The sequence below is a fragment of the Hippoglossus hippoglossus genome, chromosome 6 (assembly GCF_009819705.1).
Source record: "Hippoglossus hippoglossus isolate fHipHip1 chromosome 6, fHipHip1.pri, whole genome shotgun sequence".
Classification (NCBI taxonomy): domain Eukaryota; kingdom Metazoa; phylum Chordata; class Actinopteri; order Pleuronectiformes; family Pleuronectidae; genus Hippoglossus; species Hippoglossus hippoglossus.
The window spans coordinates 20891301-20904857 of record NC_047156.1 but is presented as its reverse complement, the minus strand read 5'-3'; the positions used below and the strand labels follow the sequence as shown (position 1 = coordinate 20904857).

At 44.1% G+C, this 13557-nt stretch overlaps 1 protein-coding gene across 4 annotated transcripts in view; it reads left to right on the top strand.

Moving 5' to 3' along the window:
- Positions 1–13557, top strand: part of LOC117763640 (microtubule-associated protein 1A-like) — an 81214-nt gene that overhangs the window by 63808 nt on the left and 3849 nt on the right. For 2 of the 4 annotated variants that reach the window (XM_034588910.1, XM_034588913.1), the window contains 3 exons: positions 244–381; positions 1871–7726; positions 7775–13451. In XM_034588910.1, the coding sequence (XP_034444801.1) occupies positions 244–381; positions 1871–7726; positions 7775–13451 (11671 nt within the window). Of the gene's footprint in view, positions 1–243; positions 382–1870; positions 7727–7774; positions 13454–13557 lie in introns of all 4 variants that reach the window. The other 2 variants (XM_034588912.1, XM_034588911.1) reach the window with 2 other exon arrangements.

Here is a 13557-nt window from a genome sequence, read left to right as displayed (position 1 = left end):
TATATCTAACCCGATTCTCTATTAGATATTAATCACCAAATTCACCCAATATCCTTTTTGAGGAAGTATGAAACATTTTTGTTTTTGTTTTGTGTACTATTGATAAATATTTCTTTGACACATTAAAGTGCATTTTCTTTTGTCAGTGACTTGTGTATTTGTCATTCTAATTCAGCATTCTTATATTTCCTTTAACTGTTGGTTGTCTCCCTCTCTCTTCTTCTGTTTGTGTCTCTGTCTCAGATCCAGTCTCTAGTCACAGACTCAGCAGGACACAAGCTTCTGGTCTTAAGTGGCCAGAGCTCAGATCACGGTGGCCTTCTCCTTCAAACCGGGGTATTCACCTACCAGAACATTTCACACGTTTTTACTGATCCTGGGGTGAGTCAAGTCCATCGCCAAATTCTTGGGACGACATGATGAACGTTTTAAAGTTCATACTGTGAAATCATGTTTGTGGTTTAAAATAGTTCAATATGAAAGGATAAGTCCATATTTTAATATATGTAAGTAATTTATTGGTTGGTCCATAGTTTTAAGGAGGAGGATTTCAAACACACAAGAGGAGCAATAATCAGAAAAAAACCTTTATACATTCTCAAATGAAATTGGTCGGTTGGTAATCTGGATCCACTGCTTTTGGAAGGAGAACCATTTTGGATATATAAATTGAACACATTCACCATGGAATGGACATTTAGATTCTAGGTTTTCTTACAGGCTAAAAAAAATGTTTATCTTGTCAATAATAGCACGTTTGGAGGTTTTGTTGTTTTTTTCTATTTGACCACATGATGGTGCAACAATGAGAAAAGCAATAATAACAACGCAAAAGACACAGATGATGATTTGAATGCTGAATGATGTAATTATACTATCAGATGCTTTGTATTATGTTTATAAAGTGTTTTTCTGCTTATTACTGTTTGGCTCCTGATGAAGATGTAAACTTAAACGTTTGAGGCTTTAATTCAGCAGTATATTACATTACATTACATTTAGCTGACGCTTTTATCCAAAGCGACTTACAATAAGTGCATTCAACCATGAGGGTACAAACCTAGAACAACAAGAATCGAGAAAGTACAATTTCTTCAAAAAAGCAAAACTACAAAGTGCTATAAGTAAGTGCCATTTAAGTGCTACTAAATTGTTAGTTTAAAAATGTTATTCAAGGTATAGTCGGAAGAGGTGTGTTTTTAGTTTGCGGCGGAAGATGTGTAAACTTTCTGATGTCCGGATGTCCTTGGGGAGCTCATTCCACCATTTAGGAGCCAGGACAGCAAACAGTCGTGATTTTGATGAGTGTTTAGCTCGCAGTAAGGGAGCAACAAGCCGATTGGCCGAAACAGAGCGGAGTGAACGGGCTGGGGTGTAACGTTTGACCATGTCCTGGATGTAGACTGGACCCGATCCGTTCGCAGCACGGTACGCAGGTACTAATGTTTTGAAACGGATGCGGGCAGCCACTGGTAACCAGTGAAGGGAGCGGAGGAGCGGAGTAGTGTGAGTGAATTTAGGTAGGTTAAAAACCAGTCGAGTATACTGTTGAATTAAACAAGGAGACAAGAGGAGTGCCTGTGTGCAATCCTCCTCATTCAAAGTGGTCAAAGGCTGCTAGAACCAGCTCAGATGTGATGGGGTTGAGGTGCTTCATCTTCTAAATGTTTGTTGGTCCCTTGACAAATAGAAACTGGTTCATATAGAAATGTGTCAAAAAGCAGAAGAATATTGCACAAAGAAAGACAGAAGGAGGGTTTTATTGATAATTTTTTTAATTAATCCAAGAAATTCCTTTGTTGTTGTTGTGAACACAATATGTTCCTGTCAGTATCCCTGATTGATGTGTCTGGGTGTGTCTCTCCTGCAGGTCAGTGAATTACTGGGCACAACAGCCCCCAAGCAGCGGGCTACACTCACTGTGTCCTGCCGCGGGGAGGTGGGCTGGACCTCCCTGGGACAGCAGCAGACCCTACAGGAGTTCCTGCAGTGTAAACTAAACCCTGAACCTGTTCTCCGCAAGATGGAGGGCATCACCGAGTTCACAGAGTACGTCTCTGAAACGGTCGATGTGCCTTTGCCTTTTGACCTCCTGGAGCCACCCACCTCTGGGGGCTTCCTGAAACTGTCCAAGCCATGCTGCTACATCTTTCCTGGCGGACGAGGAGACTCTGCTCTCTTTGCTGTGAATGGCTTCAACATCTTAGTGGATGGAGGCTCTGAACGAAAATCCTGCTTCTGGAAACTTGTCCGTCACTTGGACCGCATCGACTCAATTCTACTGACGCACATTGGCGCTGACAATCTCCCAGGTATCAATGGGCTTCTTCAGAGGAAGATAGCAGAACAGGAAGAGGAGCAGTCCCAAGGCTCCACCAACTACAGCGACTGGATGAAGAACCTGATCTCCCCTGAACTAGGCGTGGTCTTCTTCAATGTACCAGAGAAGCTTCGTATGCCAGAATCTAATCTCAAAGTAAAACGCAGCATCGAAGAGGCATCACTAACTCTACAGTACCTTAGCAAACTAGGAATCAAACCTGAACCTCTCTGTCGAGTGGTGAGCAACACTATTGAGCCCATTACTCTGTTCCACAAAATGGGTGTGGGCAGGTTAGACATGTATATTCTAAACCCTGTTAAAGACAGTAAAGAGATGCAGTTTCTAATGCAGAAGTGGGCTGGTAACAGCAAGGCCAAAACTGGTATTGTGCTGCCCAACGGGAAAGAGGGAGAAATATCTGTTCCCTACCTGACATCGATTACAGCCTTAGTCGTCTGGCTCCCTGCCAACCCTGCAGAAAAGATTGTCCGAGTGCTGTTCCCTGGGAATGCACCACAAAACAAGATCCTGGAGGGGCTGGAGAAATTAAAGCACCTTGACTTCTTGCGCTACCCTGTAGCCACACAAAAGGACATTGCCTCAGGAGCTCCTCCCTCTGTTATAAAACAAACCAAGTTAAAACAAAGAACAGACAGCAAGGAGAGTCTTAAATCCTCCCCGAAAACCACGGCAAAGGTTACAAAGAAAGAAACTGAAGGACAAGATGTTGTGTCAACAGCCACAGAGGTAAAGAGCGAGTCTGTGAAGGAAATTATATCAGAGAAAAAAGAAGAGAAAAAGCCAACTAAAACTATCAAATCTAAAACTGATGTTCCAGAAAAGAAGAAACTCTTGAAAGAAAAATCCTTAAAAAAGCACTCTAAGGAAAGGGTGTCAAAAATGGATGAGAAAAAGGACAAGGAAAAGAAAGAGATAAGGAAAATAAAGAAAGATGACTCAGCTAAAAAAGATGAGAAGAAAGATAGTAAATCCAAAGAGGACAAAAAGAAGGACACATCCAAACCTGAGCTGAGAAAAATTACAAAGCCTGACCTAAAACCACTGACACCAGAAGTAAGAAAGACATTACATAAAGCTAAAGTTTCGACTAAAGCCAAAACTGGGAAAGTTAAAGCAGCAAAGTCTGAACCTGCTGAACCCAAACCGCAGGAGCTGAAACCTGCAACAATCCAAGCTGAACCTAAAGAGAATGGAGCTGCTGAGGGCCTGTCTGCTCCCTCCCCACCCGAAGACCTCACCAAGGATTTCGAAGAACTGAAAAAAGCTGAGGTTGTACTTGTGTCAGCAGAACCACCAGAGAGTACTGACGTTTCATCTGAGCAAACAGCACAAGAGAAGCAGGAAGCACAAGAAAATGTATCTGAGATTCCAGCTGGCACAAAGTCTCCTGAAAAGGAGGCAACAGCCCCAGAAGTGAAAGCTGAAATTGAGGACAAAGACAAGGAATTAACACAAGAAAGAGAATTAGAGGAGGCTCAAAAGTTTGAGGATGAGGGAGCAGCATCTCAGGATGAGGAAGAGGAAGAGGAGGAAGAAGAGGCCCCACCTGCCAAAAAGACAACAGAAGAGGAGGAGGAGGATATGGGAATAGGGGAAGAGGAGGATGAATCCAAATGGAAAGAGGCAAAGGATGATGGACTTGACAGGAAACATGAGCTTGAAGAAATGGAGAAATCAGAAACTCTCTCAGCTAAGGTTGTGACAAGAGAGGATCTGGAGATGACTCCACCCAAGGAGGAGGAAGAGGAGGAGGAGGAGGCAGGAGAGAAAGCTGAACTGGAGGAGGTGGAAGATTTAGATGTCATAGCAGATGAAGAGATCAATGTGAAACCTGAAGATGCGGTTGAAGAAGAAATGGTCACAGAAAGCAAAACTGCTGAAACCTCGACCACAGCTAAATATGAAGAAGAAGAGGAGGAAGGCTACCTGTCTCATGTTGGAGGGGCCACAGCTCCCATTACCTCGGTAGCTCAAGGGGCTGCTGCAGGTGAAGCCATGTCCTACATCCAAGATGAAACCATCCCTGGCTACTCTGAGACAGAGCAGACCATCTCTGACGAGGAGATTCATGAAGAGGCAGAGGAGAGGATACCACACCTCCAATATGATGTAGGTGCCTACGACATCTCTGTTCCAGATCAGACTGAATCATTCGTAAACATTCACGGCATGAGGGAGATGCAAGCTGCAGCTATGAGTGAAAAAGGGTTTATCCCAGCTGTGCAGGAACAAGTTTCTGTGTTCACAAACATCATGACCGCTCCTTTGGCCGAAGAGGAGCATGTGTCCTCTGCGACGTCAATCACAGAGTATGACAAAATGTCCTCCTTCCCTACTTCTATTGCTGAAGATCAATCTGTGGCATCTGTCACAGCACCTCAGGCTGATGAACCACCCAAAACATCGGATCCCCTGTCAAGCCCGACTGATGCTACACAAGGCAAAGAGCAGCCACTCTCTGCAGGAACTCTTTCACCACCTTCTTTGGAAGACGACAAACAACCCAGGTCTCCATCTGATGACGCACTGCCTCCTGCTGTAGAATTGAAGGCGCTGGATAAAGCTCATGATGCAGAGGAGGACGATGAGGAAGAAGATGAGGAGGATGAAGAAGACCAAACTCCTAATGTTGATATTTCACTTGAAAAACTCCAAGAGGGCTATGCTTCATCCCAAATATTACAGGATAAAGAGAGAGACATTGAAAAGCTAGCTGGCGCAGTGTCTCCTGTTTCAAAACCTACACAAGACATCAAACCAGTCCACCTGCCAGTCGAAGAGGAAAATATAGATGCAGTTTTACCGAAAGATATTTCATCTGTTGTTCCTACCAGACCTTTTGGATCGGACTCTGTGACCTCCGAGAGCGAGGAGCGTTGCTTCAGTCCCGATGACATAACTGTAAAAATGGCCTCACCTCCACACTCTGGTCCATCAAGTGCAGCTCCCTCTCCAATCCGTCAGTCCCCAGTGGAAGACAAGATAAAGGTTTTCCCTGGTTTGGAGTTGCAGAAGCCAGAAGAGCTCCTTGACATAGCAATTGAAGACAAAAATAAAAAGGAAGCTGAATCAGAAAAAGACACACAAAAAGCTGTTGACAAACAGATGGTAGATCAGCATCAAGTAGAAGCTGCAACATCCTTGGACAAAATATTTGACAAGGACCTTCAAAAGGTTCCGGAGATAAAGGAGACAGAAAAAGACACATCACCAGTGCAAAAAGATGAAGGCAAACAGACAGAAACAATCCCTGATGTTGCTGCATCTTTAACAGGCAGTCAGCCTCCAGTGTCAGAGAGAGACTCCTTCATCTCATTTGAACAACATGATAAAGATGGTGGTGTTGGACTCAAAGACAAAGAAACTAAAGTGCCTGTTTCAGGTAAATTGCCAGAGGGGGACAGTCATTTCATAGGTGATGATGATGATGGTGATGATGATGATGATCACGATGATCACGATGATCACGATGATAAATCTGCAGTTAAAACCATCAAGGTGGAACATGAGAAAGAAAAGGACGACACCTCCGATGTCAAACAATTCAAGGATCAGGAGAAACACACATCTATCATTAAAGAAGATGTTTCCATCACTAAGTCTTTAATGGATGAAAAAGCAGAGAGAGAGGCAGTAACGGCCGACACATCTGATATTAAAAGTGTCAAAGAAGAGCAAACTGCAAAGGACACTGTCACCGTTGATAGACCCATTAAAGATGAGCCTCGACAAGACCATATTCCTGAAGTCAAAACTTGTAAAGCAGAAGAGATAAAAATAATTGCTTCTGAGGCCGAACAAGTTAAAGATGAGCAGAAGCAAAAAGAGGCAAAACAAGATGATGATTTTGACTTTAAACCCAAAGGTGAGGTTAAGGAAACAGATGTTCAGAAGGACGATGTGTCTGATAGTAATATTTTGAAAGAAGAAGGGAAGAAAGAGGCAGATACATTTGATATTAGCTCTATAAAGGTTGAGGAAAAAGAGATAGAAAAGGCCAATGCCACAGATATGAAGGAGCAAGAGGCAAAGAGGGATGATATGCCCATTATTGAGCCAAAAGATGAGGAGAAGAAAAAAGAGACAGAAACATCTGACATCAAGTTGATTGAAGATAAGAAACAGGAGAAAGAGAAGGAAAAGATCGATTTTTCTGTCGCCAAGCCCTTTACAGATGAGAAGAAGGAAAGCGAGAAAGAGTTGCATGACATCACTGTTACTAAACTCACCAAAGAAGAAATTATTGTTAAGGATGGCACATCTGCTGTTACCATGAAAGAAGAAAAGGAGCAGGAGATTAGTAAAGATGCTATCTCAACCGTTAGCCTCATCAAGGTCGAGGAAAAGGATGTGACAGTGAGTAAAGATGAGATTCTGGTTGCCAAGCCAACCACAGAGCAAGAAAAAGAGAAAGAGACAAGCAAAGATGATGTAGTTGATACTGCCGCGATAAAAGTTACCGAAGAAGAGGACAAAAATAAAATTTTAAGCAAGGAAGATGTACCTGCTGGTAAACCAACACTTGGAGAGGAAAGTAAAGATGATGCTGCTCACATCAAACTTATCACTATGGAGGAAGAGAAGTTATGTAAAGCTGATGATGATTTCTCTGCCACATCAACAAAGGTAGAAGCAAAGGAAACAGTTGAAGAGGCTGTCAAACCAATCATAGGAGAAAAGGAGCAAGAGACGAGTAAAGATAAAGATGTCATTGCTGTCAAACTCGCTACGATGGAGGAAGAAGATGTAATAATTTCCACTGTCAAAACATCCGGGGACGAAACAAGCAAAAAGGCTGACATTTGTGCTGGCAAAACAGCAGAGGAAGAAAAAGAGAAAGCAGTGGATGAGGAGGAAACCTCTGAGCAAGGAGCAGTGACAATTCAGAAACACACATTACCAATTGAGGAAGAATTGTCTGAGATCAAACCCTCCATGGAGGAAGTGGGCAAATACAATGCTGGTGTAACACCCCCCAAAGATGAGGAGAAGAAGACTGAGGTGAAAGAAGATACATCAGATACAAAGCTTATCAAGGAAGACGTAAAAGAAACACCAAAAGAAGAAACCAAGGTGCAAGAAGAGGAAATGGAAAAAGAGAAAGAAAAGAGCAGTTTATCTGATTTGGTATCCATTAAAGAGCAGAAGGAAATGGATATTGATGATAAAAAAGAGGTGGACAAAATTGACATTCCTGACAAACAAATAATAACAGAGGCGGCTAAAGAGCAGGGTGACGTCTCTGACCACAAACCCATTTTGGAGGAACTTAAGCATAAGGAATCTGAAAAGGACATTGAGAAAGAGTCCGCTGAGCAGCCCGAGGATGTGAAGGAGAAAGAGCCATCTAAGGTTGAAACCATCGAGGAGGAAATGAAAGATGCACTCAAACAGGACAGTCGTGAAGCAGAATCCAGCAAACAGGAGACAGAACAGGAGATGTATACTTCAACATTTAGTGCCAAAGATGAGACAAAAGAAAAACATGATTATCTTTTTGAGTCAGAACCGAAGAAGGATGATACAAAAGAGGCCGATAAGACCTTGGAAGATGAGAAGACAAAAAAGGATGATATTTGTGACATTAGTGAACAGCACAAAACTTTTGGTGCTGCATCAATAGAAATGCAACAAGACCCTTCAGTAACCAAATCAAGCGAAGACCTGAAACCAGTGTCAGATTACATTTATGTGACTCCCCATTACATCCAGGAGGAGAAAAAGGAACAAGATAAAGAAGCAGAGGTCATTATTAGTCAAGAAGAGAAGATAGAAAAAGAAAAAGATGACACGCATGTTGCTGAACTGAGCAAAGAACAGAAAATGGAAAAAGAGCAAGAGAAAGATTATAGCTATGAGACTGAAGACAATAAAGATGAAAAGACCAGACCAACAGAAGAAGAAAAGATGATTAAAGAAAAATATGTTGCTGACACAAAAATGGATGAGATCACAGAAAAAGAAAAGTTTGACTCCCCTGATGCAGATCAGACCAAAGAGGAGAAATGGGAGAGAGAGGAATTACAGGAAAAAGACAAGGACAAAACCATTAAACAACCTGCACAAACAGTATCAGGAGACGCAGTGACATCCAAGTCAGATTTCAAGCCGGTGTTTGTGGTTCAGTCCTCTGATGAAGACAGAGAAGACGAAGAGGAGGAAGACATCTGTATGGGAGGAGCTGGCTCTAGACCTTTGTCAGTGGAGCTAATGAAATCAGACCATGACATCTCCTCTGCAGATCTGCCTTCATACGAGACTGCACTGACAAGTGACCAAACTAAACCACGACCACCACAACAGATAACAGTGATCATTCCTACTCTCACAATGCAGGAGCCCTCTATTGACGAAGACGTCAAAGAGTCTGACAAAGAAGAATCCAGATTTCTACCTGAGGCAGACAAAGATGCTGTGAAAACAGACATCACACCTGCGCCTCTCGCTAAGCCTGAGTCCTCGTTTGATAGTGACACAAAGGAGGAGACGACCTTCATTCCAAAACAAGAACCAGTTTCTCATATCCCAGCTGCTAAAGCAGAACCAGTGTTAGACTTGACCGAGAAAGACCCTACGTTGTCAACAGTATCAAGCACAGACAGTCAAACCAGGAGCTGTACACTTTCGAGCACTGAGAGCCAGTCCAGTGTGGAGGAAATACCTGAACGAGAGAAACAGATTAAATCTCAGTTGAGTCCGGGAGTTAAAGCTACAGAAAAGACAAATCAACCTGAGAAACCAGGGAAGGAAGCAGAAAGGGAGATGGAAGGAGAACGAGAGGTGGCTTCTCCAGGATTTTCACGGCCTTGTGCATATTTTATGTTGGACAAAGAGGAGGCTGAGGATGCTGGACACACCGATGCTGTAAAACTAGACACTGCAAAAGTGGAGAGTGGCCAAAAAATAACCTCTGAGAAGGAGATAGGCAGTGGGGGCCTACAAGATGAAGAGCAAACCTTTGGTGCATCCAAGTATGATCCATATGAAAAGCCCATCCCAAAAGATCATGATCTAGACTCTAGAGAAGAGAGTGAAGTTTCTTTAGGTTTTGATCACACCTCAGATATTGACATTGATGATAACAGAAGAACAAGCCAGGCAGAGGCGGGAGGAGCCATGTTTCTCCTTGATGATCAGTACAAAGAAGAGCCTCTTTCATTTAGCAGAGTTGACTACAGCCCGGTGTCCCTCACAGAGAGTGAAAGGAGCAGTCACCATAGTCCAAGCACCTCCCCGAAATATGAAGACAGAGAGAAAGGCCAAGAGGAGGAGAGTGAGAGAGAGGAAAGACCAGATACTCCTTATGTTGACAAGAGCTTTTCAACCATAGACCTACAGGACAACAAAATGTCCCAAGCTGCTGAGTTTTATTCTTTCACTCCAAAAGAGGACAAACCGGAGAAATCTGAGAAAGAGAAAGAGGAAGGTGCTGCAGCAGCAATTCAACCTGGGGCAACAGGAGGAAGTGCAGCTACAGCTGTTCAATCGGCAGGCTTACCATTAAGACAAGAAGTACCCTCTCATTCATTGAAGGAGTCAGATCTTGGTACCCAAGCTTCAGCTCCTCCTGTAGCCTTTGGAGAATTCACAGAGAGGGAAAAATCCGCTGAGTCACTGAAAGTGAAAATCATGTCCTCTGATCATGAAAGAGAAGGCTCACCATCCGGTCGGCACTCACCAGCAGAAAAAGACATTTTACCTCAACTCTCACCTTTGGAGAGAATGGAAACATCCGCTGACTCAAGGGCTGCCCCTGCTACCACGTTTTTAGGACATGGAATAGACGACAATGTTCTTGCCTCTGATAACAGTCAAATTAGCAGCTCTGCCACTTGTAGATCCACGTTAGACCTCTCTGAGGGAAAGGAGAGCCTGATAGATAAACGGCTACTTGTAGAGGGGGAAGATTTTGATGATGATGATGATGATGATGAAGATGAAGATGAGGAGGAAGAAGAAGAAGAGGAAGAGGAGTTAAGTGATGTAGATATGGAAAAGGGTGCAAGAGAGCAGTCTGAAAAAGAAATATGCAGATGCAGTCCTGATGGTAGTGCCAAGTTAGCAGAAACAGAGGACTCAAATAAAAAATCTCAGTTGCCTGAATCAAGCTCCCTTAAGGAGGAAACCATGTGTAAACCAACACCTGATGGTGCCTCAGCTTCCAAAGTCATAGAGACAGACAAGCAGGATGCAAGTGAAAAAACACCATCTCCTGACACGAAACCAGTCAAAGAAGAGGATAGCTCTGGTGATACAGCTACATCCAAACCTCCAGAGACAAAGAGTGAAGATGCAGCCAAAACATCTCCGTCACAGGGCCCCAGTGCTCATAAAATGGATGAAATCAGTTTTGCTACACCTGCTGCCCCAAAACTTACTGAAACAAAGAAAACAGATGATCCAGACAAAAAGCATTTATCCCCCGAACCAATCACAAAGAGAAGGTTGTCATCGTCAGAGGACATAACCTTCTCTGAAGTACTCAAGTCTTCTCCAAGCTTTATGTCAGAGGAAACTTGTCAATCAAAGTCCACAAGCAGCTCGACAGGCATCTCTTTGCAAACTGATCATTCAGAGCCCAAGCCTTCATCTAGTCCCCCCCCTCCGCTAACAAGCAGTTATGCTGATATCGGACAGAGCAGATCTGGAGGTTATTCTGAGCATTTGCACAGTGAGCACAGTCAAGCAGTACTGAAAGACGATAAGACACAAACACACAAGTTCTCAGATGACTTGTGTGTATCAAGAGACATCCAAGAACAAAGTCTAGATGAGAGGCAGACCTCAGATATCACCGCGAAACATGAGGAAACTACCTCATCAGCTTGCACATACAGCACATTAACATATTCTGCCACAACATACTCTTCCACATCTTATAGTTACTCGTCCTCAGCCTCAACTGTTGCCCCTGTTGCCCCTGTTAGCAAACAGCTTGGAGACAAAGTGGAAACTTTCACTACAATATCGAGCTCTGAAGTACCTCTACTCAAAGAGGAGCCTTCCTTCACGAAAGCATCTACAAGCTCCTGCTTTGGAGGATTTCAGAGAGATGAGTACATGGAGGTGACAATGAAACCTACAACAAAAGTGTCTTTACTCAGTCAGGTTGAAGAGACCACACCATCGTCTCCAGTCCAGTCTGCCACTGCCAAACAGACTGATGATCATATCGACTCTGCAAAGCCTGAAAGTCAAGTCACTGATAGTTTTTATACGCTAGAAACAAAGATTACAACATCCACCACAGTACCATCTCCACAGTGTGCTGAACCGGTGAAGATGTCAGAGAGCTTATCCACATTAGAGGCTCGCTTTGACTGCTCTCCCCTCCAAAGGGCTGACTCCTCTGACAGGGGGTCCCAGGGGTCAGCAGACGATGAGGAGCCTGATACACTTGAAATTGAGGACAGCACCCTACCATGTCGTATTGAATGTCAAAAAATCAAAGTGGCTGAGCAAAAAGAGACTTTTTCATCAATAACAGAGTCAAGCGTGGTAGAAAGCACCACACACTCCGCAGAGACTAAGACTGTCACAATCACCTCTACAACTGTTGTGTCTAAACCTGAAGTGGTGTCGTCAACCCATCAGACAGCCTCTGTAACTCTACTGAGTGATAGTGGAGCCAGCAAAACCGCATGTGCCATAACAGAAGTGTTCAAGACAGAAAAGGATAAAGAGAAAAGTGAGGAAAAATCTGAGTCAAAAGAAGAAAAAAGAAATGGAGCTATTACATTTGTGAAGGAGGATGCCAAGGTTAGAGTAGGAGAAACAAGTGATGGAGATCCAAAGACTGAGCAGAAAAAAGAGGAAAAGAAAGTAGAAGTAAAGACATCTAAAGACAGCACAGAAGAGAAGAATGCTACAGCTGATACAAAGATGTGTGAAAAAGCAGATGGTGGGGAGGAACGAGAGGCAGAAAGAGGAGAGGAGAGAAGCCTGTTGGATAAACCACCAGAGAGATTAGAAATTAGAAGAAAGAGTAGTATATCTGATTGGGAGCTACTACAGAAGCCTGATGACTGCCCAAGTGCCCCTCCTCCAGGATATGGTGATGATGATGAGGAAGAGGAAGAGGAGGTAAAGGAAGAGATGGAATGGATGGCCAGTGCCCACAGTACCTCTATATCCTCTTCAAAGGATTCTCATTACACAGAACCATCGAGTGAAGGAGCTATTAAGACTGATCGTCCCACGGACTTGAACACCGGTGCCACCTCCTTCTCTGCCTCCCCTCCAGGTTACTCCTCATGTGAGTATAAACATCGCAAAGGAGAACTCTCTCCATCGTTCATCAACCCCAGTCCTCATCAGCTCTCCAGTGACGAGGGCGAGGAGGACGGCTGCAGTGACCACTGCCAAGACGGGGACGAGGATGATCAAGAGCAGCACTCTGTGAAAAGGAGGTCGACCAAGCAGAGGCACCACCACACTCCGAGTTCCCAAGGAGACACTGGTCAGGGGGCAAATCTTTCTGGGCCCATGTCATCTGGTTTGGCTGTGACGTTAGCTGGAGAGGAAACCCCTCCCACATCAGCGAGCGAATCGCTGTCATCACAGTCGGACTCAGACGTCCCTCCAGAAACTGAGGAATGTCCATCCATAACAGCTGAAGGAAATCTGGACTCAGACGAAGATGCTGAACATCTGCCTGTGGACAAATCATCTGCATCTGGAGCTGGAGGAAGTCACCATCCTCCATCACCACGATCTGCTCAGAGGAGTCATGATCCCCTCCCCACTCCAATGAAGGACCCTCTTCCTCATCCTCCCCACCCAGATGTGTGCATGGTGGATCCAGAGGCTCTTCTTAACGACCACAGCAGCACAGAGAAGCTTCTCAAGAAGGAGCACAAGACCACCAAGGGCCTCAGAAAGGGTAAACCCAAGTCAGCCTCTCCTGCTCGTAAGGGAGAAGTCAGGAAGAGGTCCTCTACTCCAGTGAAGCAGGCTAAGGACTCTGCGTCACCACGATCATCCTCCCTCAGGAGGAAGGACACAGAGCGAAGCTCCAGGCTGATCAAGATGTCTGAGAGTCAAGGCTCCAGGACCGAGGTCCACAATCCAGGGAAAGGCTTGGTCAATGGTGTCAAGAGCAGTTCAGGTGGGTAACAGGCTGTAAAAACAACTTAACATTAACCTACCTTCCAACCAATTCCTGGTCTGATTCAAAGTGGTTCCACACCAGTATTTAACTAGAAAAATAGATT